Raw genomic sequence first — 26028 nt, 5'->3', positions numbered from 1 at the left:
TGGCACCCGAAGGCTGGGAGGGTGGGGAGGGGACTGAGGGGGGCTGCATGAAACGGGGCCCTGCAGAGCCCCAGCGTTTCCCTCCGTCCCCATCCCCAAATTTGCACCCTCCAGGAGGAATTTTGGCAGCGGGGGGGGTGCAGGAGATGATTTCCCCCTGCGTTGGCCACCCCCAGCGCATGCAGGCACCGTGCGGCACCCACCACCTCGCGCCCCACGCGTGTCCAAACCCACGCGTGTCTCAACCCCTCCGGCCACAAACCGAGCCGGGAGCGCTCCCCAGCCTTTGGGGGACCCGAATCCAGGAGGAGAGGACCCGGGGGGGGGTCCCAGCGCCCCCAGCCCGAGCTGTGCCCGAGCCCCTTGGTGCTGCGCAGCGCCTGCAGCCGCTTCCCCGCAGCCGCGCTGCCACCTGGCGGAGCCACCGTGGGAAGCCGCGGCCAGGGAAGCGCCTGGCGACCCTCAACAAGAACGGGGACATCGAGCGAGACCCCCCCCGACCCCAACAAACCCCCCCCCAGCCCGCCCCGAGGTGGGCACTGCGGGAATTTTTAGGCACAGGTTTCCACGTCACGCTCCATCCCCAAAAGCGCTCCATCCACGGCAAGCGCTGCGGCAGGAGCAAAGGCAGCAGCTCCTCCATCAGAGGAAGAAAAAGGGGAAAAAAAAATAAAAAATAAAAAATAAAATCTTGTCCCCAGCCCTTCCCCCCAGGGGAGCAGCACCCAAGGGGTTAACGCAGCCCGGTCCTATTTTAAAACTGGAAGAGCGCTGCAGCTTGATCCCGATTCATTCCTTCAGAGATATAATCATAGTCTTTATGAGATGTAATCATAGTATTTATTTAAGAATTAAGCTTGTCTGAAAGTGGCCTAAATTCCCCCTGCAAGAGCTGAGTCGGTGCCTCTGCAGCTGACTCAGCACCGCGCCGAGGGAGCCAGGACCCAGCTCCCAGGGGAGGATGCTCAGGGTGGGGGGCCGGGGAGGAAGAGGAGGAAGGAGCCAGAGCAGTTTTTTTTTTTTTATTATACATCTTTATTTAAAGTAAATGAGCAAAGGCAGAGGAGGGGTAAAACGGTTACAGCTTTTACCGGAGAAAGGAAATCCATGAAAACCTCACAGACAAGACAAAACGTAAAAACCTTCTCAAGACAAGACAGACAGATCACGTTGGGGTACCGCTGAGCCCAGGCAAGGGCTCATCCTCATTTCAGGAGCTGAAGTAGCAACAGGGACTGCCTCAGGTCCTAAAAAATGCTCCCAAGGTTGCCTGGGACCAGTACCAGCTCCTTCCAGATCCCTGAAATGGGGCAGGAGCTCCTGGAGAAAGTGCTTTAAGAGCAGCCGTGGCAGTCTTAGAAGGAGCGATCCCACTCCACCCCCCTCAGTTAGAGAGCAGGCACTGAAATTCAGCTAAAAAGGAGGAAAAAAATCAAAAGGAGATCACCTATTGCACTTGATTTACTAGCGAACAGCGCAGGGGCGTCCGCAGGAGCCGTTATTGCCTCTATATTATAGGGAGTGTGCAGAGAGGGAGGCGAGCCTCGCTCTGACCTTCCCCATCTTTAAATAGTGAAAGAAAAAAATTAGAAAACCTTGATTGCATCACTAAAAATCGTGCCTAGTGTCCAGAGCTCCGTAGTGTCCTCAAGCAGCCAGCCGTTAGCGACACGGGCACCGAACGGCCACGACACCGTTCAGCATCTCCCAAATCTAGGTTAATTTTTTTTAAAAAGCTACGCTGCAAAGCCACAGCAGCTGCAGCCTCTGCTCTTGCAGGGCTCCTGGGCGCACACAGGTGGGATTTTGGGGTGCCCAAACCCTCCGTTCCCCCAGTTCGAGGCCGTTTGCTGCAGGAGCAGAAGCACGCTGCATGCACGCAGAAAAGAGGGGCCCTGGCAGGTTTGCATCGCCCCCAGTGCCCCCTGTCCCCCCCCTCTCCTGTTACTTCTTGAAGAACTTCTTGTTGAGGAGGAAGATGAGCAGGTTGACGTTGACTTTGGCTTTGTCGAACATCTTCATGACGGCTACGCCCTCGTACTGCAGCTGCAGCAGGTCCTGCAGGAGGGGTAGACATCACCACGGGGGGGAAAACGGGGCAGGGGGAGGCTTCCCCACAGCACAACTGCCCCGTTCCTGGGGCAGGACCCCCCTCTCAGCCCCCAGCTCCCCACCTGGTAGTGCAGCTGGAACCTCTCCATGTCGATCCCCATGAATTTGGCTTTCACCTGGAACCTCCCGGCCTCCTCGCAGGGCACGATGTCGAAGATGACGTTCTTGAACCTGGAGGGAAGGGAGGCGACCACAGAGGGGGGGTCACGCATCCACTGCAGCCCCAAAAACACGGCTAAAGCTGCCACCTCCCTCCCTGTGCCCGAGCTCTGCGCTGCCACGGCTCTCCCTGGGGGCAGGGGTACGCACTGGCTGACGGGCAGCTCCTCGATCTCCAGCAGCACGCCCTTCTCCAAGAGCCGTGCTGCCGTGTAGCGCAGCGGCTGCAGCTTCTTGCTCTTCCCGCTGGCCCTGGAAAGAGAAGGGAGCACGCGCTCAGCTCCAGCCACGGGGAAAATCCCCATTTCTCATCACAAAATCCAGCTGGGAACATAAAATCACACGTGTATTTTAATTATTGGAGTTTTTCCTTGCAAAACAGCTGTACACGCACCTGTTGCTGGCCGCCAGGTTGTCGAGGCAGGTCCTGATGTACTGGTTGTAGTAATCGATTTGCTCCTCATAAAACAGGGTCTTGGAGTCGAGGCCCTGCAGGGTCTGCCTCAGCTTCAGCAGCTCGCCCTTGCGGTGCTGCCGGTAGCGCCGCTGGTTGCGGATGTCCTGGAGGAAAACGAAGCCTCTGAAGCTGACGGAGCTCACGGGGAGCTCCCGTTTCCCCCGAGCGCACCTGAACGGCCACCCCAGCCCCAACCCACCTTGGCCAGCTCGTTAACGAGCCCCTGGTACTGATGAGCAGAATCCACGAGCCCCAGGCTCTCCAGGCGCCGCAGGTTGCGGATGATCTTGCGTTTCTTCTCCTCCACGGAGAGCTGGCTGTTGGCGGCCAGCGAGCGGTTGCGTTTCAGCTTCTCAGGGGTCTGGGCGTCCCGCAGCGCTCGCCTGCGCATCAGGTGCTCGTGGGAGGCTTCCTGGGGACCAGGAGGGGGACGTTTGACAAAAGGGACTGGATTGGGACACCAGCAGATGGAGCAGACCAGCTCCAGCCCCAGCTTTGACCCGAGGCTCTCCAAAAAACTGAGCTGGATGCTGCTGGAGCACACGAGCAGGAGCCAAGCCGTGGAGCAAGGCAGGACAGCGCAGTGCTCACAGCCTGCTCGCCTCGTTCCTGGGTGATTTTATCATCTCATGCCCATCCTACCTCCAGATCTGATGCCGGTGTCCGCAGGATCTCTGGCAGGGACTCTCCTGGCTGGGACTGGATCACGTCCACCAGCATCTGCTTGGTGCTGGGGACAAGAGAGAGGTTGGGTGCCTGCTGCACACCGCTGCAGGTTATTCAGGTGCCTTCCAAGGGATTTTTTTGCTCTCCTTAAGCCTCCTGCCCCCAGAGATGCCCAAGATCCTGACCAGGCTGGGCTGTGGGGTCCGTCTGTCCCCAAGGAGCCCGTGCTCACCTCAGCAGCAAGCTCCTGGCGTCGCTCTCCTCGCTGTCAGCCTCCAGCAGCGGCTTGCCGGTGAGGGTGAGGGAGATTTCCATCTTGCTGAGCTGGGCGAGCACGGCCTCAGCGCTGCTCTCCACTGGGCTGGGAGCGCTCTCCCCTGGGGGGCACAGAGCAGAGCGGGGTCGGGGAACGGAGCCGGCATCCCCTGCCCAGCTCAGGGTCATGCCCAGAGCCACCACGGGGAGAAAAAAACCACCACAAAGCCAAAAACCAAGAGCACGCATCCCTCCCCTCCGTCCTGTGAGGGAGCTACGCACCGATGAGGGACTGGACGGTGGGAAGCTCATCGAGGTCTTCCAGGAGCTCGTGCAGGGGATCCCCGTGGTGCGGGGCGATGGAGTCCTGGTGCTCGAGCAGGAGCTGGGGGGTGCAAGGGAGTAGAGTCAAAGGGGTGCGTGAAGGAGCAGGGCTGCGATCAAAAGCCCCCAGGGAATGATGCGAATGTGGAAGTCCTTTGGCAATCCCCTCTTGTGCGCAAAGTTAGGAGGTTCAGGGGAAGACAAACAGCAAAGAATCCACAAAATATGGTCTCTGCTGGGTATTACGAAGTTGCACGGGTGGGATCTGGGACACCAATGCCCTGATTTAGCAGTTGGGGACAACAGGGAGACAACAGAAATCACCAGGGAACCAGGAGCTTGCATCAGTTTGGCACCGCGTGGACCTCCTGAGGCCGTTTTACACCAAACCGATTCACTCGCAGGTGGCCTCAGGCCCTCACCTTGTGCGTGTCGATGAGCTCCCCGACGGTGATGTAGATGACCGGCTTGGCCACCGCCACCAGCTCCGAGTACTCGTCCACGTTGAACCTCTCCTCGGGCTCGGGGACGCGGCAGGCAGCGGCGATGAACCTCCTGCGGGACCGGCGACGGCAGCGCTGAGCACCAGGGACACCACTGCCACTCCTCACAACCCGGTGCCGTGCCCAAAACCCACCTGAACTTGGCGTGGGTGTCCTCCAGGTAGCGGTTGACCCCGCAGAGGTGGGAGTTTTCCCCCTCGAAGACCTTGCGGGCGGCCGCGTGCTGCAGGACTTTGGCCACGGAGCCCAGGCTGCGGCGCTGCTCGGGGTGCAGCGTGGCCCCCGCCGAGATGTCCACGATGTCGAAGCCGTCGGGGGCCACCACGGCCGGGTTCATGAAGCGGTAGTAGAGCAGGTTCCCCACGACCTAGGGCACAGGACAGCAGGAGCTCAGCAGGGAAGGCTGCTTCGTCCTCGCACCGCGGGGTGGGAGCACAGGTCCCCACCTTGTCGACCTCCTCCTCCGAGGCTCTGGGGAACTTCTCAGCCAAGGATGTCCTCAGGATTTTGGCCACATAGCGCATGCCGTAGCTGGAAAGAGGGCAGGGAGAGGTCTGTCAGCACGCATCGCCCCTCAGCTCCTTCTCCTGCCCTGCTGCCAGCCCAAATCTCCCTAAAAGCCTTCATCCTGGGACTCCCTCAACGCTCAGCTTCTTCCTCGCAGGCACCCAACACCAACAGCAAAGCGCTCAAACTCAGAGGCAAAGAGCACCAACCCAACAGGGCGTTAGTGGAAGAGCAGGAACCGATTCTTTTGGGATTTCTCCTTGCTGGTAGCTCAATAATGGGATGAGCAGCCCCCCCATGGCCCAAGCTCCCTTTCTAGGGCCTTGCTGAAGCCGCCTTCCAGCTGAGAGCCCTGCGGGGCCGTGCCCAGCAGCCCTCCCCTCGGATACATACGGGATTTTGTCTACAGAAGAGGTGATGGCAGAGACGAACTTGTCTGTCGTCACAAGAAGGTTACGGACGGAAATATCGAGCCGTCTTTGGACCTCGGGGTGGCTGAGGGCTTGCTCGGGGCTGACCTCGTACGGGAGCTTGCTGCAAGCAGAAGACAAGGTCCCCGTCACCGTCCCGTCCCCCCTGTGGCTGGGCTGAGCTCCCTTCCCCTGCTCCTGACCTTTTCTGCCCGCTCTGCGACTCCATCTGGTTGACCCACGCCTTGTAGATGTCCACGGGGTCGGTGCGGATGCTCAGGGTCTTGTCCTGCAGCACCTCCTGCACCGGGCCGCCCAGGATCTGCCGCAGGGCGTTCTGCCCGCGGGCGTTACGGTAGAAGCTGACCACCAGGCGGATCACCGTGGCGTTCCCCATCAAGATGTCATGGATGTGATCCACCTTGGACCTGGGGGGGGGAGGTGGGAAAGAGAGGAGAAACCACCTCAGTTGTCCTCCAGCACAGAGAAGAGGCAAGGAACCAGCAGCTGGAGGGAAGCACCATGTCCCTGCTGACGTCTCCAGGCTTTTTCTGAGTTTGTCCCCAAATTGGGGCACCCCCCCGGCCACCCACCTGATCTCCTCCTGCAGCGCCGCCTTGAAGAGCTGGAGCAGCAGGTAAGCCTCGCGGGGGTTGGAGGCGTAGTTGTAAAGGGTGAAGATCACCGACTCCATGAACTTGGTCGACTTGTTCTGGGGCATCTGGAAGATCAGCCTGGCCAGGTACCCGGGCTGGGTCTGCGGGGAGGGACGGGGAGCACCCCAATTAGCCCCAGAAGTGTGGGATTGGGGTCCTCCCGTCGTGCTGGGCACGTCTGAGCATCGCCAGCCTCACCTGCAGCAGGTAGAAGAGGTGCTGGTACGCCTCCAGCTTCTGCCGCTTCTCCTTGCTGAGCGCCTTGAGCCCCTTCTGCTTGTCCAGGGACATCATCTCCGAGAGCTGCTCCTTGTTCTTCTTGGTCAGCTTCTTGCAGTGGGAAACCACCTCCTGGAACAAGGACAGGGCGGCCGTGGCAAGCTCTGATTTCAGCCCAGCCTCTACGGGGAAGCCACGGAGCTGGCGCCGCGCTCCCGACCTGCAGCGTGATCCGGTTCTTGACCAGCAGCCCGATTTTGATGTCCATGAGGTCCAGGTCGCTCTCCAGCTGCTGGCTGGCCCGGATCCTCTTCACCACCTCCTCCCGCAGCCGCAGCACCTCGGCCTCCTCCCAAAAGTCCTGCTGGCTCTGCTCCAGCAGGTGGATGAAGCGCCGGACGATGCTCAGCGGCGGGCTCCTGGCGTGGACTGCGGCCGGGCACGGCGCCCCGTGAGCACCACGGCCCCCAGCGGAGAGGGGCAGGGTCCCCTCCCCAATTAACCGGGGTCATTTCGGAGGGGGGAGACAAGCAGGCACGTACCTAGCATCCTGTAATCCCCGCGGGCCTTGTTGGCTCTCACAAAAGCCTGGATTTTAATCACGGCTTTAACCTGCCGAGACAAACGAGGGGAGGGGGATGCAGCCCTGCAGCAAGCCGGGCAGTGCCAGGACCGGGGACCCACTGGTGCCAGTGGTGGGGGCACCCCAAACCCCACAGGGATCTCAGGACGCTGCCCTCAGCCTCTTCAGGTGCTGCACACCAGCAAGTGCTGCATTTTACATGCCCACGGGCAGCAGGCACCTTCCCCTCACCCTTCTCTCCCCCCTGATGGGGATCTCGAAGACCCTGCTGGCTTTTGAACAAATCAGAGAGATTTTTCTCTCTTCACCCTCCCCAGAGCCCACCAGCCTGGCACGCAGACACACCGGGCACTTTTTCTTTCCCCCAAGCCCTGCAGAAGGATGCAGCAGCTTCTCTCTCCTCTCCAGCCACCCCACGAACACTGGGGTCTTGGCCACGCGTTCAGGGGCCCCCAGGACCTCACCACGGCGGTGGGCATCGCTCTCAGCCCCCAGCCACCACTCACGTTCCTCCTGAAGTAGCGCAGCCTCTCCTGGTACCTTCTCCGAGCCTGCCACATCCTCACACCCGCCTGGATCTGAGAGAGACGTCGATTCAGTGCCCTTTTTTACCAGGCAGAGAGGGAAACGCCGGTGGGTAGGGATGTGGAAGTGGGAGCAGAGGGCAAAGAGGGGCGGCTGACCTTGACCGCAGCATCCGCGTGGGCTCGCAGGTAGCGCAGGCGCTCCAGGTAAGCTCTGCGCTGCTTCTGCCCCCTCCACCAAGCCTGGAGAGAGAAGAGAACTGTTACCAACCCGCATGAGGCCACTGCGACATCCAGCTGGTGCCCTGGAGAGCGCACGAGACAACACAACCACAACACCCAGCACGGAAGAGACAAAACCAGAGCCCTGAGTGACTGCGGGGAGAAAAACAAGCCCTGCGCTCCCCTTGTCAGCGCTTCACAGCGCCCGAGGTAAGCCTTGGCTGCTGAACGCACGCAGCAGCCGGCACCCGGTGCTCCACGCACCACGGGCTCACTGCTCCAGGCACCCCAAACCCCAAGGAAAACGCAGCAGTGGGACGGATCCCGCCTGCCTCACCTGGATCCGGAGGGCGGCCGGCTGCTCCTCCCGCAGGACGCGCCAGCGCGCCGCGAGCTGCTGGCGGACGAGGAAACCTCGCAGCCGAGCCTGCAGCCTCACCACGAAGGGGACGTGGGACGCCCACAGGCGCTCACGGTCGTGCGCTGAGGTCACTTGGGTGATGACCGACTGCGGGGACACAACGCACTGGGTCACAACCTGATGGCACCTCCAGTATCCGCCCGTCCCCCTGCCCCCCGGACCTGGATCTCCTCCCGGCTCAGGTGCGTGGTGCAGAGCTCGCCATCGCGTGGCTTTTCCCAGCTGCCCTCGAAGGTCTGCAGGCTCAGGAAGTACTCGGCACCATCCTGCAGCCTGTGCTGCACCCAGAGGGGCTTCGTGTTCCCTGCGCACCGATGGAGAGCTGCTGGGGACCCCCATGGGGCTGCTGGGGCAGGGAAGCACCCCAGGACCCCATTCCCTTGGGAACAGGGAAGCACCCCAGGACCCCATCCCCCCCAGGAGGGTTTTGGCTCCCCCGAGCTTTACCTGCTTGCCTCTTGGTGGCTGCCAACGCCGCCAGCTGCTCCTGGTACGCCGCGGCACAGGCATCCACCACTCCACGCAGCGCCACGTCGGGGTTGCGCAGCACCCGCAGCGTCTGCGCTGCCTTCCCTTCCTTGATGGCCTGGTTGATGGCAGCGGTGCCCAGAGCCACTGCGGGAGCAGAGGGGGGGCTGACGGTGACCCCTTCCCACCCAGCAGCTCCCCACTCCCACAGCATGGGCAGCACTCACTGCGCCTCGCTGCCACCCCGTCCTCGTTGGCCCTGCAGACCCCACTCTGGATCTCCTCCCACCAGAGGACAGCTCTGTCGTCCTTGGTGGCCTGCGGGGTGGAGAGACGGGGGTTTAACAAGCTGGGGAGCCCCCACCCGAGTGGTTTTTACGCCACATCGCCCTCCGGGTGCCTCTTCCTCGGTGCCCTGAGGCTCCCAACCCCACCTGGGCTTTCAGCACCCGTGCCCGGGTGAGGACATGGTGGTAGCGCCGAGCGGCGGCCGCGGTGACACCGGGCAGGGCGGCCGCGGGCAGCAGCAACGCCGCCAGCGTCTTCTGGGGGTCCGCCTGCAGCAGAGCCTCGTTGATCAGCCGGACGGCGAGGACTCCTGCAAGGAGGGGAGGACACACGGCTCAGCCCCCCAGCACCACACAGGGTTTTTTGGTGTCTTTCCCCACACCAGATCTCTCGGGGATTTGCAGAAGGATCTGCTCAGGCACGCGCCGCGCGGGCACTCACTGTCGTTCTCGTCCTGCACCGCTGAATTGGTGGCGTTCACGCAGTCCTGAACGTCATTCCAGGTCAGGAATTCTGCTCCTGCTTCCCTAAATTGGCCCTTCAGCTGCAGTAAGTCGTCAAAATACCTGCAGGAGGGACATGGGGTGATGGCTTAAAGCGTTTTAAGCAGGGAGGACTTCTGCCAGAAGCAGCTGCCTCGTTTCCCTGGTGGGATAAAGGAGGCACAGAGCGAGGCAGCTGGTGGAACAAACCCCAGCACCACCAGGATCCCTGGCTGTCCCCTCCCAGCGGATCTCCCCAGATCATCACTCCACCGCCACCTCCTTACCTCTGCGCATTTCCATCCTCCACATCCGACAGCCCCAGGGCAGGGCTGACCAGGCTGCTCCAGAGCCCGTCGGGGTCCCCGGCATCCAGGGCTCGGTTCACCAACGCCACGGCCGACAGCATCTCCACGGCCACAAACAGCTCCTCCTGCACCAGCTCGCCCTGCGCAGGGCAAGCGGAGACGCTGAGCCCCTGCACAACCCCACCGCTCCCTTTCACCCCATCCCAGAGCCCCCAAAATCGTGCGGGAAGCGCTGGGAAGAGGAACCCTCACCCTTGGGTGCTGGCGCTGCAGCAGGGCCAGCTGGTGCTGGTACAGGGGGGCAGCGAGGGGGTGCACGGTGGGCAGCTGCGCCGCCGGCTCCATCAGCGCCTCCAGCGTTTTGTCCGGCGCCCCGCGGCGGATGGCGGCGTTGATTCGGCTCACGGCCTGCAGCACTGCGGGGGACACCAGGGGACACCAGGGGCTGCAGGACGTGGCCGTGCCCCCATTTTCTCCCCGCGGAGCTCGGCCAGGGAGGAATTGATCGCGCCGTGCGCCGCGGCCACTCACTGGCTCGCTCCTCCTCGCCCTTCTCGTTCGCCGCCGCGATGCCCGCGGCCACCTCCTCCTGCTCCAGCAGCTCCACGTAGCCCAGCTCCTGCCAAAAAAAAAAGGTGGGGGGGGAATCTACAAGTGCCCCAGGTCCTGCTTGGCCCTGGGAACCCACAGCTATGGGGTGCCAGCCCCTCCTACCAGGGTCTTCTGCTGCCGGTCCGCGCCGAGCTGCTCCAGGTAGCGGTCGAGGTTGTCCCGGCGGAGGTGGCGCAGGGCCAGGACGGGGTCCTGCAGGGCACGGTACAGCGCCAGCGCGTCCTGGCTCTCCAGGGCATCGTCCACGTCCTCCAGAGCTCCTTGCACTAGGAGAGAGGCCAGGTCACACCTCCAAGATCGAAGCAAGCTGCGGCTGAGACCACCAGCCTGCCCAAATCCCACTGATTTCTCCTCGGGAACGCGCACCCAGCCAGCTGTGAGCACCCAGCTCCTGTCTGGGCGCCCACCACCCCACCCAGGCTCTCCTGGAGCACCGGGACAGCCCCCTGGGGCCCCCCCAGCAGGAACACCGTGCTCACCGTTCGCCTTGTTGATGTTCCCCTGTATCTCAGCCTGCGTCAGGCAGCGGTCGTAGATGTCCTCGCCGTCCGGAATCGCCCGCAGGTGCTGCAAACAGGGTGCCCCCCATGAGCTTTCCACCCTGCTGAGCTCTGGGCCCATTTCCCAACCTGCCTCCCCCAGCCCCAAAAGAGAAACCCTTCCCCGTCACTTTTTACCCCCAAAATTCCAACGGGGTGGGCTCCCACCCCCCTTGCAGGTTTTTTTGGTGCCATCCTCACCCTGTTCCTGGCGTTGCTGCCCTTCTCCCTCTTGGCCCGGTGCAGCACCTCCTGGTAGGCACCCGAAAGCACCGGGCGCAGGTCGAGCAGCATGGCATTGGGGTTGAGGAGCGCCTCCATCGTCTGCGCCGCCACCCCCTGCTCCACCGCCTCGTTGATGGCCAGCACGGCGGCGTGGACTGGGGACGGGGTGGGATGGAGAAGCGTGAGGCCGTGGTGTCTCTTAGGGCACCAGGTTTGGGTTTTTTTTTGCACCAGCTGGCGGATTTGGCAGCAGGACAACGCGCAGCACCGCTCCCCCGGGACCTCCTCACCTGCTGCTTCGTCCACCGAGAGCTCGTTGGCCAAAATGCCCCCGATTTTGCTGAAGGCAGGCAGCTGCAGGCCATACTTGTCCAGCTCCCGCTGCATGTTGTTGATCTCCTCCTCTGGAGCAGAGCAGAGGGGTCACCGCCCGGCCCCACACCACAGCAGAGCCCCCCTGGTGAGCCCGAGGGGCGCAGCAAACCCCCAGCAGCACCAAAGAGCTTTGGGAAAGCTTTGGGGAAGCTCCCAAAACCTCTTTATTCCCTCCCCCCATCCCACAGAGGGACCTGAGAGCTTCATGAATTTCACCTGTGAAGTTCACCTTCCCGTACAAGTCCTGGATCTGCGGGGCCAGCCCCAGTTTGAAGAGGTACAAGCTGGAAGACGAAGCAGATCCACGCCGTGAGCACTCAGCCTCGCTTCTCCCTCCCTGCCCCAAGTCCTTCGGGTACCAGGCTGGGAAAAGGGGAGCGCGGCAGCCCCGGTGCCACCACGATGAGCCCCGTTTTAGGGAGAAACGCTGCAATTTTGGACCCACCTGAGCGCGTGGATGCAGTAGACCACCCGCGGCATGTTCTTCTTGTCGTAGATGTCGGTGGTCTCCGGGTGGAAGAGCTGCCAGAGTGACAAGGCGGCTGTGAGTGCCACCAAATGCCACCACCAAACCCCTCCAAAAAGCAGCCAACCCCCAAAGAAAACGGTCCCAAAGGTGGGTGGGAGAGAGACGAAGCCCCCCCCCCACCCGTAGTGGGGGTTTTTGGAGGGGGGCAGCACCGGGGACACCTTACCGAGGGCAGGCCCACGCGGCTCATGGCATCGCGCCAGTGGTTGATGTTGTCCGTGTGCCGAAAGTGGAGGCCGCTCGCCTGGGGGGGGGAATGAAAAAAAAAAAAAAAAATCAAGCCAGGCTGAAGCTCCTGGGACCCCCCCCAGTCTCCCCCAAACCCCAAAACCCCAAAGTTAGGGGCAAAAAAAAGGCAAAATGCACCCCTGGGACAAGGCCCTGCATCACCAAACCACCCCAAGGCGCTGCCATCAGCCCCTTCCCCCAATTTTTGGATCACCCCCCCCCCGAGGAAGCCCCACAGCCACCAAAGCCAGGAGAAAACCCACCCCCCCCAGCTACCAGAGCAACAAATTTGCTTTTTGCTGATTTTTTTTCCTTTTACACTGCGTGAGAAGCCCTTTTTTGCATGCAAACTTTGCCCAGATGCCTCAAAACCTGTGGATTTTTTTTTTGGGGGGGAGGCCCTGAGGAACATCCCCCCCCAACGTGCCACGGACTTGCCTTGTACCGCGTTTGGTCTCGGTCATAAATCTTCTTGGCAGGGACCACGTCGGGGGCGAAGCAGTGGCCCAGCTTGGCCAGCAGGACCCCGTTGCGCAGGCTCTCCTCCAGCTCCGTGGGGGGGGGCAGCTCCTCGCCCAGGCAGGCCTCCATCCAGCTGGGGGGGGAAATTGGGAGGGGGGGGGGGTCACAGACCCCAAAAACACCACCCCAAAAGGGAAGAGTGCGCCCAAAGGGGACTCATCCCCCTCCCTCTGTGCTTACGGGGTCACCCCGTAACAGGGGAAGGGGGATGCCCACCCCATGGGGCTTGTTCCCATTCCCCCCCCCCCCCAAAAAAAATAAATTTGGGGTCTGTTTTGAAGCGGGGGGGGTCCAGCCTCACCGCTTGGCTTCCTCCAGGCGGCACAGGTACTGGTAGGCCACGTTCTGCCGCCGCCGCTCATCCATCTCATCCGCCGTGAGGCGCTCATCTGGGGGGGCACAGGGACCCCCGTCACCCCCCCAGGCTCGGGGGGGGGGGGTTTGGGGTGCCCGTAGCCCCCTCGGAGGACGGTTGTTAAAGGAAAGCCGGGCTTTTGGCAGTTTTTGGGGTGGGGAGGGAGGATTCCAGCTCTCCCCTTTCCTAAATGAGTGTGGGGGGGTCCCACAGCTGGGAGGGGTTTTGGGGGGGGGGCTGGAAATAGCCAGGGGACCCCAAAAGTGCTGGGGGGGCAACAGCAGCACGGCCCAGCCCCAAAAACACACCCCCACCACGCCCAGACCCAAACGTCAAATACACACACAGCCCCAAAAACACCCCCCTGGTCCCAAAAACGACCCCAAACAGCCCCAAAAACACCCCCTGGTCCCAAAAACAACCCCAAACAGACCCAAAAATGCCCTCCTGACCCCAAAAACACCCCCTCACAGCCCCAAAAACAACTCCCGGTCCCAAAAACACCCCCCGACTCCAAAAACACCCCCTCCATGCCCCCAAAATCAACCCCCTTGCCCCAAAACCACACCGCCTACCCCCAAATAACCCCTCCTGGTCCCAAAAACACCCCCCTGGTCCCCCAAAAATCCCCCCCTAGCCCCAAAACCACACCCCCCACCCCCAAATAATCCCCCTAACCCCAATAACACCCCCCCAGCCCCAAAATCAACCCCTTCAGCCCCAAATACTCCCCCTCCCAGACACAACCAACCGCCCCCCGACCCCAAAACCCCCGACCCCAAATCCCCCCCCCCCCCCCTCACTCCGGATCGGCTCCGGCCCCGCTCCCTCCATGGTGCAGCCGCGGCCCCGCCCGCGATTCGAATCTCCCGCCTGCAGGCGGTCACGTGGGGGGAGGTCGCGCGGGGGCTGACGGGACTTGTAGTTCTCGGCTAGGGGTTGAGGCCTGTTGTGCCACCCACCCCAAATGGCCGCTGTTGTCACCCGTCAGGGGTGGCTGGTTGTGTCACCAGTCACAAGTGGTGATGCCTTCTGTTATATGTGTCCAGTTGTGCCCCCTGTCACAAGTAGACGGCTCTGTCACCCGTCACAAGTGTCCGGTTGTGCCACCATCACAAGTGTCCGGTTGTGTCACCTGTCACAAGTGTCCAGTTGTGCCACCAGGCGGCCAGTTGTGCCCCCTGTCACAAGCAGACGATTGTGTCACCCCTCACAAGTGTCCCGTCGTGCCACCCACCACAGATTGCCACTTGTGTCACCCGTCACAAACAGCCGGCAGTGCCACCTGTTATGGCCACTATTGTCACCCATCACAGGTCGTGCCACCCACCACAAGCAGCTGGTTGTGTCACCCATCACAAGTGGCCACTATTGTCACCCATCACAGGTGGCTGGTTGTGTCACCCATCACAAGTGGATGGTTATACCATCTTTTGTAGGTGTTCAGTTGTGCTCCCTGTCACAAGTAGATGGCTCTGTCACCCGTCACAGGTGTCCGGTTGTGTCACCTGTCACGGCTGGATGGTTGTGCCACCAGGCGGCCAGTTGTGCCCCCTGTCACAAGCAGACGATTGTGTCACCCCTCACAAGTGTCCCGTCGTGCCACCCACCACAGATTGCCACTTGTGTCACCCGTCACAAACAGCCGGTTGTGCCACCCGTTATGGCCACTTGTGTCACCCATCGCAGGTGTCCAGTCGTGCCACCCACAACAAGCACCTGGTTGTGTCACCCGTCACAAGTGGATGGTTACGCCATCTTTTGTAGGTGTCCAGTTGTGCCCCCTGTCACAAGTGGCTGGCTCTGTCACCTGTCACTGGCGTCTGGTTGTGCCACCCATCACAAGTGTCCGGTTGTGTCGCCTGTCACGGGTGGCCGGTTGTGCCACCAGGCAGCCGGTTGTGCCCCCTGTCACAAGCAGACAATTGTGTCACCCATCACAAGCAGTTGGTTGTGTCACCTGTTGCAGGTGGCCACTATCATCACCTGTCACAAGCATCCGGTTATGCCGCCTGTTACAAGTGTCCGGTTGTGTCACCTGTCACGGCTGGACGGTTGTGCCACCATGCAGCCAGTTGTGCCCCCTTGTCACAAGGAGACGATTGTGTCACCCCTCACAAGTGTCCCATCGTGCCACCCACCACAGATGGCCACTTGTGTCACCCTCAACAAGCAGCCGGCTGTGCCACCCGTTATGGCCACTTGTGCCACCCATCACAGGTCGCGCCACCCACCACAAGCAACCGCTTGTGCCACCCGCCACAGCCACCACACGCCCGCAGGCCCCGTTACCATGGCACTGCACGGCCCGATGGTGGCGGAGCTGAAACCGGAGCCTGCGGGGCCATCGCCGCTCCTGCAGCTCCCCGGACACCCGGGAGCCACCGGCAGCCGTCACCAGTCGGCTGCGAGTCCAGGAGGCACTCGGGGACATTTTAGGAAGCCTCATCCCCCACCCAGGGCTCTGTGCTTCGCCCCCTGCCCGCTCAGAACCTAAAAGGACAACAGTAAGTGCAGCCGGGCACAGTCCTAAAAGAAAACCCCGAATTAAAGCCTTCCCCGTCACGCCGCCCCTCTGCTCGGGTACGTGATGAGCAGAGAGGTTGGGCTTGGGGTCGTCCGTGGGAAGGTTTTTCCTCCTGTTTGTGCAGCAAACGGGCTCCAAATTTTAGTGATAGTAATAACGAGTGATAATGAGAATAATAATGGGAATAATAATGGTGAGGAGGAGGAGGGTGGTGGTAATAATAGCAGTAATAGTAGTAGTAATAAAAATAATAGTAATAGTGATGATGATGATAATAATAATAGTAATAATAGTAATAATAATAGTAATAATAATAATAATAATGATAATGATAATAATAATAATAGCAATAGTAATAATAATAATAAAATCTGCTTGTTTGAGGGGTGCCAGGACTCTGGCTGTGCCACACCAGGCTGCTCGGTGCTTCTTTCTTGCAGGTGTGTCACTGCCCATGGCTGCAGAACTGAGAGCACAGCCCGCAGACCCCACGGTCCCCACAGACCCCACAGACCCCACAGACCCCATAAACCCCACAGCCCCCATGGACCCTGCAGCCCCCACAGACCCCACAGACCCCATGAACCCTCCAGCCCCCAAGGACCCCACAGCCCCCACAGACCCCGCGGCCCCCACAGACCCTGCAGCCCCCACGGACCCCATGGCCAGGAGGAGGAAGAGTCAGAAGAAAAGGAAGGAGAAGCTCGCGGTGGTGGAGGAAGCCAAGGAAGGGGGGAACGGTGCCAAGGGGCAAGCGGCCAAGATCAAGGGGCAAGCGGCCGAGATCGAGGGGCTGACACAAGCCGGGCAGCAGGCACTGGGGCTGCAAGACGTGCGGGGGGCCCTGGCGTGCTTCAGGAAGGCGTTCCTGCTCTCACTGGGCACCACGAGCCCCCGGCTCCGCAGGGTTTGCTCCTTCAACCTGGGGGCTGCCTACGTGGAGGCTGGCAAGCCCAGAAAGGGCCTAAAATTCCTCCTCGAGTCCCAGCCGGCGGAGGGTGAACCCTTTGGGGGGCTTTATTTCAACATCGGGGCGGCCGGCGAGGGGCTCAGGGACTTCCCAAAGGCTCTGGAGTGTTTTGGCCAAGCGGCTGGGCCGTGCCGTGCCGGCAGCCAGGCCGTGGAGATGGGCTGCTGCTACCTGGGGATGCAGGAGCCGGCACGAGCCGCCCGGTGCTTCTTGGAGGCTGCGCACAGCTACGCGGTGGCCGAGAGCCCCGAGGCCGCCGCGGTGGCTCTGAGCAGGGCAAGTGGCTCCATGCTGCAGAGCCGGAGGTTTGGGGTGGCAGAAATCGCCCGGATCCTCACCTGGTGCCGCTCGCTCTGCGACAGCATCGCCGACCCGACCCTGCGAGGTAACGCCGCGCCGGCTCCTTCGCTCCCGGTGCTTGGGAAGCGCCAATCCCCACCCGGTTTCTCCTCTACATCCCGCAGGGAAGCTCTACAACGAGGTCGGCCTCGGCTTCTCCCAGCTCCACGTCTTCTCCCTGGCCAGCGAGAGCTTCGAGCGAGCCCTCGCTCTGTGCCAGGGCTCGCTGGGGCGGCGAGGGGAGGCTGCACTGCTGCAGAACCTGGGCGCTGCCCGCAACGCCCTGCGCAGCTTCGGCACGGCCCTGGGCTTGCACCGGCGAGCGGCGGAGCTGCACGGTAGCTCGCACGGTGTCCCTCGTGGTCCCCTCTTCTGGCTCCAAAACGTGACCCCCTCGCTCGCTTCGCAGGCGCCGTGGGGAACCGGAGAGCCCAAGGGCAGTGCTTCGGAAACCTGGCGTACGCCTTCAGCCAGCTCGGGAACCACGAGGCTGCCGCAGAGAATTACCTCCATGCCCTGCAAGCCTTCAGAGATTCGGGTAAGGGGACGCAAATCCCGGTCACGACGGCCCCGTCTGCCCTTTTAGGGTCTCCACAGCTCCCAGCCAAGTGTCTGAAGGGGATCTTTGCCTTGCAGGGGATGTGCAAGGGCAGTGGCAAGCATGCGAGGGGCTGGGAGCCGCTTGCTTCCACCTGGGGAACCCCCAAAAAGCCATCGGGCACTACCAGGAGGCCCTGACTCTGCTGTCCCGCTGCCGGGTAAGGGAAACCTCAGGGCCAGACCCTCCTGTACGTGGTGAGCACCAGCCCCATCACAGGGACAGACTCACCTGGGGGGGGATTTCTCTTCTGCAGGGCACCCCCAGGGCCGCCGGCGAGCGGATCGTCAGCCAGCTCAGCCATGCCCTCCAGCACCAGCTCTGCCTCCACCGCCACCCCTCATATTGGGGTGCCCCGGAGCCGGTGAGCAGCACCCCGGGGCCGTTTGGGGTGCTGGGAGCCAGATGGGGCCCGAAATAGGGCCGGGGATGGTGCTCAGGGGTGGAGATGCCAGCAAAGCCCTGCACCGAGGTGTGCGTTTTCTGCCACCTCCCCGAGCTGTGCAGCTGCTCGCCTCTCCTGACCGAGCCCTGCTTTGGGGTTTGGGGGACAGGGACACCTCTGTGTGGCCCCCAGGCCACCCGTCCTCCCCGCTGGTGCCCCGCAGGACCTCAACCCACCGCAGTTTTGCTCCGTGCTGCCCCGTGCCAGTGGGACACGGCTCCGGGGAAGCGAGGTGTGAGTAGGAAAGCTCCAGCTGTGCCGGCAGAGGCCGGTGTCCTGCCCCTCGCTCCTCCATGGCTGAGTTCCCAGCAGCATCCATGGGATAAATCTTCCTCCCCTTGACCCCAGGTCCTTCAGGGAGAAAGCTGGGGATGAGCTGCACCAGCCTGCGCTGGGAGCACAGCCTGGGATGCCAGGTAAGAGGGTGCAGAGTGTGCCTGGGGTGGTGCCCACGTGTCCTGGGTGCTGCAGAGGGAAACACTGGGTTGGCTCCCGCGCTGGCCACAGTCCTGGGAAGAGAGATTTTCAGAAAATCAGACTTCCAGAAATCAGGACTGGCATTTTTTCCCTGATTTGCAATAAAAAAACAGAGGGGCACATCGCCTGGTGCTGGACAGAGGCGTGGGGAGGCAGCAGTGGGGAGAGGAGCAAAGCAAAAAAAAACCTTCCCGGAACAATTATCCAAGCAGCAAGGGGGGAACCGAACCCCATCCTCTTGCCAACTACGACCCAGGTGACATCTGAGCCACACGGTGGCTTTCAGCCAGAGGCAAGGCTTCAGCACAGCTCGTGCCAGCCTCCTGCCTGTTTCCTCCCCGGTGGCACAGGAGCAGCAGCCCCGGCCCCCGACCCCGCAGCAGAGCCCCAGGCCCCTCGCCGGCACCCAGCCAGCTCCGAGGAGGATGAGGATGGTCCCAGCACATCTCCGGGGCGTCGCAGCCAGCCCCATGTTAACGGGTGGGTGAGAGGCAGGGCTCCCTGCACCGAATTGCTGCCTTTTGGCCCTGGCAGCAGCAGCAACACAGCGAGCGGCATCGCTCCAGGGTCTGCTGCAGGCTCCTGGATGAAGGCAAAAAGCCACGGCCAGGCTGGATTTCAGCAGAAGGTTTGCATGGGGACAGGACGTAGCGACTGCAGCAACGTCACCACTGTCTCAGCTGGCCAAAACGCTCCTGGCTGGCATCACGCGTTGGGTTTTAAGGGGGTAATTCAGGCTGGGACATGGGGATGGGTTGGTGGCAATGGGATCAGGCAGCGTTCATCCCACAGCGCTCCCCGTTTTGCTCTCTGCTTTGCTCCCAGGCATCTGAACAGCACCTGTCTGCGGCCGGGAGGTGTGTGCCGAAGCAAAACCCGAGCCCCCGCGCCCCCAGCCACTGTCTTCACACCACGTTTCACCGGGCACAGCAAGCACAAACCCCTGGGGCCACGCTCCCCGCAGCGGTAGGTGCCGTGCAGGGCCACGGGCTGGGGTTTTCGGGCAGGATTTGGGCACCGCAGCTCCTTGCAACCCCCACATCCCCCTCCCCAAAACCACGTGCGGTGCTCAAGCGCTGAGGACTGGCACCAGGGATCCCACCCCAAGCCCTTGGGCATGGTGGTGGGGCCACGGTGGGTGCCGGTGGTCCTATAAAACTCCCCGGCGGCCCCCATCCTGTGCCTCGCAGGATTTGGGGACCCAGCCGGGGCAGCGGGATGCTGTCCCGCATCTGCAGCCTCCTGTGACACCCACAGACAGCAGGAGGGTGGCACGGAGCCACCGGGGCCACCAGCGGTCCCCTTCCACCGGCACCACCGCAGCAGGATCCGGCCCCGGCTGCGCACCAGCGCGCACAGCACCGGCCTCTCTCCCCTCTCCCATTTTGCTGGAAACCCCCCCAAAATAAAGCTGAGCGACCCCAAAACCTCTCGCCCTTCTCTGCTCCCACCCCAGCGCCCCCCAGCGGCTCCCCCCTCGCCCCAAGCACCCCAAACCCGGGGAGGAGCCGGGGCCGGGGCCGCCCCTTGCGCTTGCTCCGTGTTGCTCCGGGCCGATCCGAGCCGTGCGGGGCCGGGGCGCTGCATGCGGGGTCCTCGGGGGCTGCTGGGGTTGGGGTTGGGGCTGCTGGTGGCGGCGGGGGGGGGGCGCTGCCCGAGCCGGAGTTGGAATTGGAGCCGCCCCCGCTGCGCCATGCACGGCTCCAGCACGGGGGGGCTGCGCTTCCTTGGGTAAGGGGTCCTGGGTTTTTTGGGAGGGGGGTGGAGAGGGTGCAGGGGGGGTTGGAGAGGGTGAGGGGGGTTGCAGGGAGGATTGGAGAGGGTGCAAGGGGGTTGGAGAGGGTGCAGGGGGCCTGGAGAGGGTGCAAGGAAGGTGGAGAGGGTGCAGGGGGATTGGAGAGGGTGCAAGGGGGTGGAGAGGTTGCAGGGGGTCGTGGAGAGGGTGCAGGGGGGTTTGGAGAGGGTGCAAGGGGGTTAGAGAGGGTGTAGGGGGGGCATGGAGAGGGTGTATGGGGGGTTGGAGAGTGTGCAGGGGGGGTGGAGAGGGTGGTAGAAGTACAAGGGGGGGGCTGCCCCCCTGTCCCTGGGTGTTTTGCAATGCCAAAGGGGGGTGGGGGTGGGTTCGTGCAGCGGCACCCCTGTGCTGGCCCTGGTCCCATAGCACTGGGGTCCCAGGGGTGCCCGCTGGGGCCCCAAGGGTGCCCGTAGAGGTCCCAGGGGTGCCCTGCAGGGGTCCCACGGGTGCCCGCTGCTCCCCCAGGCAGGAGGAAGCCCAGGCCATCGACCAGGAGCTCTTCACCGAGTACAAGTTCAGCGTGGACCAGCTGATGGAGCTGGCGGGGCTGAGCTGCGCCACCGCCATCGCCAAGGTGGGCGCGGAAGCGGCGAGCGGCCACCCTTGGGTGCCCACCCAGCCCGCTGTAACCCTGCCCTCCCTCTTACCCCAGGCGTACCCCCCCGGCTCCTTCACCAAGAGCCTCCCCGCCGTGCTGGTCGTGTGCGGGCCGGGGAACAACGGGGGCGACGGCTTGGTGTGCGCCCGCCACCTGAAAATGTTTGTGAGTGTCCTGCACGGGGCCGAGCCTCGCCCCCTGCCCCCAGGGTCCCAGGACCCGCAAAATTTGGGGTTTCTGCCCCCCCAAACGGCTCCATCCTTGTCCTCGCAGGGCTACGAGCCCACCGTGTATTACCCCAAGCGCCCCAACAAGCCGCTGTTTGAAGGGCTGACCACCCAGTGCCAGAAGATGGACATCCCCTTCCTCTCCGAATTCCCGGCAGAGGTGAGCAAACAGCACCCCAAAATTGCACGCGCCCCCCCTCCTCGGGGCCGTACCCCCACCCTGAGGCTGGTTCCCCCCCTTCCACCGCAGGCTGCGCTCATCGACGAGCTCTACGGGCTGGTGGTGGACGCGATTTTTGGGTTCAGCTTCACGGGGGCGGTGCGGGAGCCCTTCGGGAGCATCCTCAACACCCTCGAGCGCGTCACGGTGCCGGTGGCCAGCATCGACATCCCCTCGGGTGAGTAGCGGCCGGACCCTTTGGGGCAGAAAGCACCTGGTTGGGGGGGGTTTTCCCCTGCTCCAGCCAGGTTTTGGGGTTCGTTGCAGGCTGGGACGTGGAGAAGGGGAAGGCGGACGGGCTGCAGCCCGACATGCTCATCTCGCTGACGGCGCCCAAGAAGGCGGCGCAGCATTTCACCGGCCGCTACCACTTCCTGGGCGGCCGCTTCGTGCCCGTGGCGCTGCAGAAGAAATATTCCCTGAATCTGCCCCCGTACCCGGGGACGGACTGCGTCCTGCAGCTCTCCTAGGGTTGGGGATTGGCACGGCCACGCAGGGCCCAATTTTGCCAAAGATGCAGCTCTGCGCCCAGAGGAGGCTCGGCACCGCGTGTTGGGTCAGTGCTACCCAGCTCCGGCAGCGGGATGGAGGTTTGCTGCAGGTTGCCAGGGCTGGGGTTTGGGGTTAGAAGCTAATTTGGGTGTTTCTAGGTGTAGACACAACCCAGGATCTGTCACACGATGCACTTCAGGAGCATTTCACTGCAATAAAGTTTTATTGATGCCCTTGGGAAACGAACCAGTGCGCGGTGGGCTCTGCCCTTGCATCCCTTGATGTTGGACCTGTAACAAACACGTCCCAGCCGTAGGGCCTGGGGGGATCTGGGCGCACCCCAGGCTGGAGGAAGGCTCCGTGGGTGAAACAAAACTCCAGCCAGCCCCAGCCCAACAAGCCCAGCTCATGCGGGGCTCAGCCACAGCTCTGGGTGCCCACCGGTGCCGCAGGCAGGATCGGTGCCCTCCCAGCCAGGCGGTACCGGCACCATTCACTCCTCCTCCCTCCGCTTCTTCTTCCTCTTCTTCTTCTTCTTGGGGCTGTGCGCAGCCTGCTCTGCCCCTTCTGCCTCTTCTAGAGGGAATTCTGCCTCAGCCAGTTCTTCTTTCTCCTTCTTTTTCTTCTTCTTTCTCTTCGCAACCTTCTCTTCCTCTCCTTCCACCTCCTCTTCTCCACTTGGCTCACAGCTCTGCGGCGCCTCAGCCTCTGCTCCATCTCCAGCCCGTTTCTTTTTCTTCTTTTTCTTCTTCTTCTTCTCCTGCAGCTCTGCGGGCTGGGGCTGCTCCCTCTTTTGCTGGTACGTGGCGAGGAAGGCTCGCTCCTGCTCCTCCAGGCGCGCCAGCTTGGCGCTCATGGTCAGGCCGTGACGGGCCCCCCTGCAACAACCCCAGGTTTAGGGTGCTCGCAGCAGGGTCCCACACCCCCCTTAGCCCAGCCTGCCAGGAACAGGGATCCCAAAAACGCAGCCCCAACCCCCCCAGCCACTCACTTGTGTGCGGTGCGGCCCCCGCATGCTCTCACCAGCTCCTCATCCGTCAGCCTGGGGACACAAACAGGAGGTGTCACCCCCAGCACGGTGACACCGGTGTGAGCCACAGCAGGGTTCCCCTGCCACCCCCATCCCTCCCTCCTTGCCTCCGGGCCGAAGAGCGGTCCAATTTCTCCTCCTCCTCCTCCTCCTCGCTGCTCTCCGAGCCTGCGGGCAGCTTGGCCGGTTCCTCGCCGCGTGCCGTGAGCGTGGCTGCCTGCCGAGGGAATGGGGGACGTGGAAAAAAAAGGGGCTGAAAAGGGGCCACAAGAGCAAAAAGCTGCCAGGGAGGGGGTGCACAGAGCCAGCAGATTTCACAGAGCCGTGTCCCGAGGTGGCACCTTCACGAAGCGGCCGTACAGTTTGCTGCCAGCACCGACGGCCTTGCGGGGCTTCTTGGTGCTGATCCCAGAGCGCTGCTCACCGAGGGTCTTCAGGCAGACGCCGTCCTGCGGGAGCAGACCACAATCGGGCACTTTTCATCTGTGTGTGTGCCTCCGTCCCCCCCCCCCGCAGCAGCGCCGGGCACTGCGAGCCTCAGGGGGTGCAAAAAAAACCCCAAGGTGACCCCAAATCCCGGTGGAATTCCCCGCTGCCCCCCCCTACCTGCCCGTCCTCCACAGCGATGTTGGCGGCGGACTCGTTGAAGACGTGATCCCACCAGTGGAAGGAGAACTGCTCGGCCGCGTTGTGACCCACCTGCGGGGCAAAAAAGGGGACAGGCAGGGGGACCCCTCAAAAAGGGGACAGCCACCAGGACCCCCGGCACACCCCCGCGGTGCGTTTTGGGGTCTGGCCCCCTCCCGTCACCCTACTCACCCCCGCGCTGTCGCATTTCACCTTCACCCTGAGGGCCTGGCTGATGCCGTCCTCCTTCTTGCCCAGCCCCTTGCCTGTGAACAGAGGGAGCGGCGCTCACGGGGGCTCCACACCCCGAATTGGGGGATGTCCCGGGGGGGGGGCTCAAGGGAAATGACCCAAAGGGAGCCCCAGGCCTGGCTGCAGCGTGCCCCCAGCTGTGCCACTGCACGAAGGATGAGGGGCACAGCTTGTGCGTGGAGGGTGGTGGTGTGCCCCAGCACCCACAGGGGCATCCAGGAGCCACGGGGACCCCTGGCACCCAAGGGGACCCCCCGAGACCCGTGGGGACCCCTGACACCCATGGGGACCCCCAGAAGCCATGGGGACCCCTGGCACCCATGGGGACCCCTGAGACCCGTGGGGACCCTGACACCCATGGGGACCCCCAGAAGCTGTGGGGACCGCTGGCACCCAAGGGGACCCTTGAGACACATGGGGACCCCTGAGAGCCCTGAGCAGCCACAGAGACCCCCAGGAGCCCTGGGGACCCCCAGGAGCCGTGGGGATTCTCGGGAGCCATGGGGACCCCCAGAACCTTTGGGGACCCCTGGGGACCCCCGGGAGCCGTGGGGACCCTCCGGACCCCCACCAGGAGTGGGGACCCCCGAGGACCCTTGGCACCCCTGTGGCCCCCCAGCATCCACGAGCCCCCTCAGGTCCTCCAGGGCCCCCCAAGACCCGTGGGGACCCTCAGGACCCCCGTGCCCCCCCAGCACCCACGGGGACCCCCAGAACCGGTGAGAACCCCAAGCGGGGACCCTCAGCATCCCCGCAGACCCCAGATACCCGGGGGGGTTTCGGGGACCCCCAACAACTCCGGGACCCCCCCGGGACCCCCCAGCAGCCCCCGGCCGCACCCTGGCTCCAGCCGTGCCGCCGCAGGAGCCCCTCGGCGAAGCTCAGCCCCCGGCCCCCCGGCCCCGGGACGCTCATGGCGACGGGCACGGGACGGGATGGGGCTGGGGGGGGGGGCGGGGGGGGGCAAAGGCACCACCCCCGGGGCGGGCCCCGCGCGTGCGCGGTGTGGGGGGGAGGGCGCAAAGACCCCCCCCAAAAAATGACCGCTGTGGAAGGAAGGAGACGCAAACGGGGGTCCCGGGGGGGGCCACGGGGGTTCCGGAGGTCCCCAAGGCTTCTGGGGGTCCCTATGGGGTCTGGGGGTCCCCACAGCTGCTGGGGGTCCACGGGGGTCCCCAAGGCTTCTGGGGGTCCCGAGGGTCCCCAAAGCTTCTGGGGGTCCCCCCGGGTGCTGGGGGTCTTGGGGGTCCCCACAACTGCAGGGGGTCCAGGGGGGTCATGAGGGTCCCCAAGGCTTGTAGGGGTCCCCCTGCATCCTGAGGGTCCCCAAGGCTTCTGGGGATCCCCTTGGGTCCTGGGGGTCCACAGGGTCCCCATAGCTGCTGGGGGGGGCACGGGGGTCCCCACGGCTTCTGGGGGTCCAGGAGGGTCCCAAGGGTCCCCAAGGTTTCCAAGGGTCCCTGTGGGTGTCCGAGGTCCCCACAGCTCCTCCATGTCCCCACCCTCTGAATCAGGGCCACAGATGCTGGGTGCTGAGCAGGGCACAGCCAGGGAGGTTTAGTAATAAAAAGGGAAAAAAAATAGAAAAAGAAAAAAAAAAATTAAAAGGAAAAAAAATGAAAAAAAAAAAAAAAAGGAAAAAAAAAAAAAAGGAAAAAAAAAGGAAAAAAAAAAAGGAAAAAAAAAAAAAGGAAAAAAAAAGGAAAAAAAAGGAAAAAAAAAAGGAAAAAAAAGGAAAAAAAGGAAAAAAAAGGAAAAAAAAAAGGAAAAAAAAGGAAAAAAAAGACTTATTGAAGGGAATTTAGTTGTTCATTTCCTGCAATATCTCCCTCCTCCACATTTAAGAGGTTTGACTTCAAAGTTGAAAGTGTTACCTTCAGTTACTGGGGGAAAACGCTGCCTTTCCCCTCCAGGGAGAGGGGAGGAACGAAGCGAAATTAAGCCCTTTGCAGCAGCAACGTCCCCCAGTCAATCAGCCAGATTTGCCGCTACCTGCTAAGGAAATTGCTCCTTCTATTACATTTTAAATGAATGACTTTTATTTATCAGAAAAAAAATGAGAGGAAACAGTCGGCGAGAAACACCGCGGGGCAATTCCTTGGGGAAGGAGAGAGACAACAGCGAGCGAGCGAAATTGTTCCCCTAAAAGGGGGCTCCTGAGCAGCTCTGAGGATTAGGGAGAGCTCTCCGGAGGGGATTAAGGTTTCACTAAAATCCTCCCCCTCCACCAGCGTTCAAAGCCGCCTTCTCCTCCCAAGCCTGGGCTGAGCCAAGGGGCTGCTGGTGAGCACCAGCGGGTCCCAACCCCACTGGGGGGGTCCCCGGGGCCAAGTGGCTGCAGCCAAAGCCCCCTCCCCAGGATCCCACCAGCCCCAAGCCCCTCCACGTGGCTCCAGATACGGAATCAGAGCCCCAAATCCGTGGGGTGCTCAGCAAAGCCCTCTGAGCAGCAAGGGGAGAGGGGGGCAGCAGCTTTGCCAAA

General features: G+C 62.6%; 4 protein-coding genes across 5 annotated transcripts; 2 read left to right on the top strand and 2 right to left on the bottom strand.

Annotated features, from left to right (window-relative positions):
* Positions 1-1018: 1018 nt before the first annotated feature.
* IQGAP3 (IQ motif containing GTPase activating protein 3) lies at positions 1019-14219 on the bottom strand. 2 transcript variants are annotated; one of them, XM_072027916.1, is made up of 38 exons: positions 13912-14219; positions 12896-12983; positions 12511-12667; positions 12011-12088; positions 11761-11837; positions 11532-11599; positions 11231-11344; positions 10917-11095; positions 10656-10743; positions 10279-10442; positions 10096-10183; positions 9817-9980; positions 9544-9704; positions 9216-9340; positions 8921-9084; positions 8714-8804; positions 8466-8633; positions 8180-8322; positions 7935-8105; positions 7535-7618; positions 7358-7429; positions 6811-6880; positions 6489-6697; positions 6248-6400; positions 5987-6150; positions 5597-5821; positions 5377-5517; positions 4923-5007; positions 4611-4843; positions 4396-4528; positions 3932-4034; positions 3627-3771; positions 3371-3458; positions 2928-3140; positions 2666-2832; positions 2422-2523; positions 2175-2283; positions 1019-2058 (listed from the first exon to the last, which is right to left on the bottom strand). In XM_072027916.1, exons 2-38 carry the CDS (start codon positions 12958-12960, stop codon positions 1945-1947), a joined length of 4875 nt encoding a protein of 1624 aa, XP_071884017.1. In that variant the 5' UTR covers positions 12961-12983; positions 13912-14219; the 3' UTR covers positions 1019-1944. The 2 variants fall into 2 exon arrangements, with proteins under 2 accessions (XP_071884017.1, XP_038023957.2); XM_038168029.2 differs by lacking the exon at positions 13912-14219 and adding an exon at positions 13753-13862.
* Positions 14220-14663: 444 nt separating this feature from the next.
* Positions 14664-19717, top strand: TTC24 (tetratricopeptide repeat domain 24). The gene is made up of 11 exons (XM_072027917.1): positions 14664-15456; positions 15917-16831; positions 16911-17123; positions 17195-17323; positions 17422-17543; positions 17640-17747; positions 17938-18062; positions 18177-18244; positions 18419-18785; positions 19131-19271; positions 19496-19717. The coding sequence occupies exons 2-11, from the start codon at positions 15931-15933 to the stop codon at positions 19551-19553; spliced, it is 2232 nt and encodes a 743-aa protein (XP_071884018.1). The 5' UTR covers positions 14664-15456; positions 15917-15930; the 3' UTR covers positions 19554-19717.
* A 143-nt stretch (positions 19718-19860) lies between these two features.
* NAXE (NAD(P)HX epimerase) lies at positions 19861-21883 on the top strand. Its single transcript, XM_027444514.3, has 6 exons — positions 19861-20036; positions 20566-20674; positions 20753-20863; positions 20972-21085; positions 21176-21323; positions 21413-21883. Exons 1-6 carry the CDS (start codon positions 19891-19893, stop codon positions 21613-21615), a joined length of 831 nt encoding a protein of 276 aa, XP_027300315.3. The 5' UTR covers positions 19861-19890; the 3' UTR covers positions 21616-21883.
* LOC101797790 (G patch domain-containing protein 4) lies at positions 21842-24509 on the bottom strand. Its single transcript, XM_027444513.3, has 7 exons — positions 24386-24509; positions 23487-23560; positions 23274-23366; positions 23009-23116; positions 22775-22884; positions 22629-22679; positions 21842-22515 (listed from the first exon to the last, which is right to left on the bottom strand). The coding sequence occupies exons 1-7, from the start codon at positions 24459-24461 to the stop codon at positions 22131-22133; spliced, it is 897 nt and encodes a 298-aa protein (XP_027300314.2). The 5' UTR covers positions 24462-24509; the 3' UTR covers positions 21842-22130.
* Positions 24510-26028: the final 1519 nt, after the last annotated feature.

This window comes from Anas platyrhynchos, chromosome 26 (genome assembly GCF_047663525.1).
Source record: "Anas platyrhynchos isolate ZD024472 breed Pekin duck chromosome 26, IASCAAS_PekinDuck_T2T, whole genome shotgun sequence".
In the NCBI taxonomy this organism is placed as follows: Eukaryota; Metazoa; Chordata; class Aves; order Anseriformes; family Anatidae; genus Anas; species Anas platyrhynchos.
This window is presented reverse-complemented; position numbering and strand designations above follow the sequence as displayed.

Excerpts from the sequence above, each read along its gene's own strand:
- IQGAP3 (XM_038168029.2), bottom strand. The coding sequence starts at position 13,783 with ATGGAGGGAGCGGGGCCGGAGCCGATCCGGA. Across the intron at positions 8,634-8,713 it reads CGGGGTGGCAGCGAGGCGCA|TGGCTCTGGGCACCGCTGCC; the intron begins GTGAGTGCTGCC and ends CTGCTCCCGCAG. Across the intron at positions 8,106-8,179 it reads TGAGCCGGGAGGAGATCCAG|TCGGTCATCACCCAAGTGAC; the intron begins GTCCGGGGGGCA and ends GTGTCCCCGCAG.
- TTC24 (XM_072027917.1), top strand. The coding sequence starts at position 15,931 with ATGGCTGCAGAACTGAGAGCACAGCCCGCAGACCCCACGGTCCCCACA. Across the intron at positions 17,324-17,421 it reads GCAAGCCTTCAGAGATTCGG|GGGATGTGCAAGGGCAGTGG; the intron begins GTAAGGGGACGC and ends TTTGCCTTGCAG. Across the intron at positions 18,786-19,130 it reads AGCCAGCCCCATGTTAACGG|GCATCTGAACAGCACCTGTC; the intron begins GTGGGTGAGAGG and ends CTTTGCTCCCAG.
- NAXE (XM_027444514.3), top strand. The coding sequence starts at position 19,891 with ATGCGGGGTCCTCGGGGGCTGCTGGGGTTGGGGTTGGGGCTGCTGGTG. Across the intron at positions 20,037-20,565 it reads GGGGGGCTGCGCTTCCTTGG|GCAGGAGGAAGCCCAGGCCA; the intron begins GTAAGGGGTCCT and ends CTGCTCCCCCAG. Across the intron at positions 20,675-20,752 it reads GCGCCACCGCCATCGCCAAG|GCGTACCCCCCCGGCTCCTT; the intron begins GTGGGCGCGGAA and ends CTCTTACCCCAG.
- LOC101797790 (XM_027444513.3), bottom strand. The coding sequence starts at position 24,461 with ATGAGCGTCCCGGGGCCGGGGGGCCGGGGGCTGAGCTTCGCCGAGGGG. Across the intron at positions 22,885-23,008 it reads TGTACGGCCGCTTCGTGAAG|GCAGCCACGCTCACGGCACG; the intron begins GTGCCACCTCGG and ends TTCCCTCGGCAG. Across the intron at positions 22,516-22,628 it reads GGGGGCCGCACCGCACACAA|GGGGGCCCGTCACGGCCTGA; the intron begins GTGAGTGGCTGG and ends GGGTTGTTGCAG.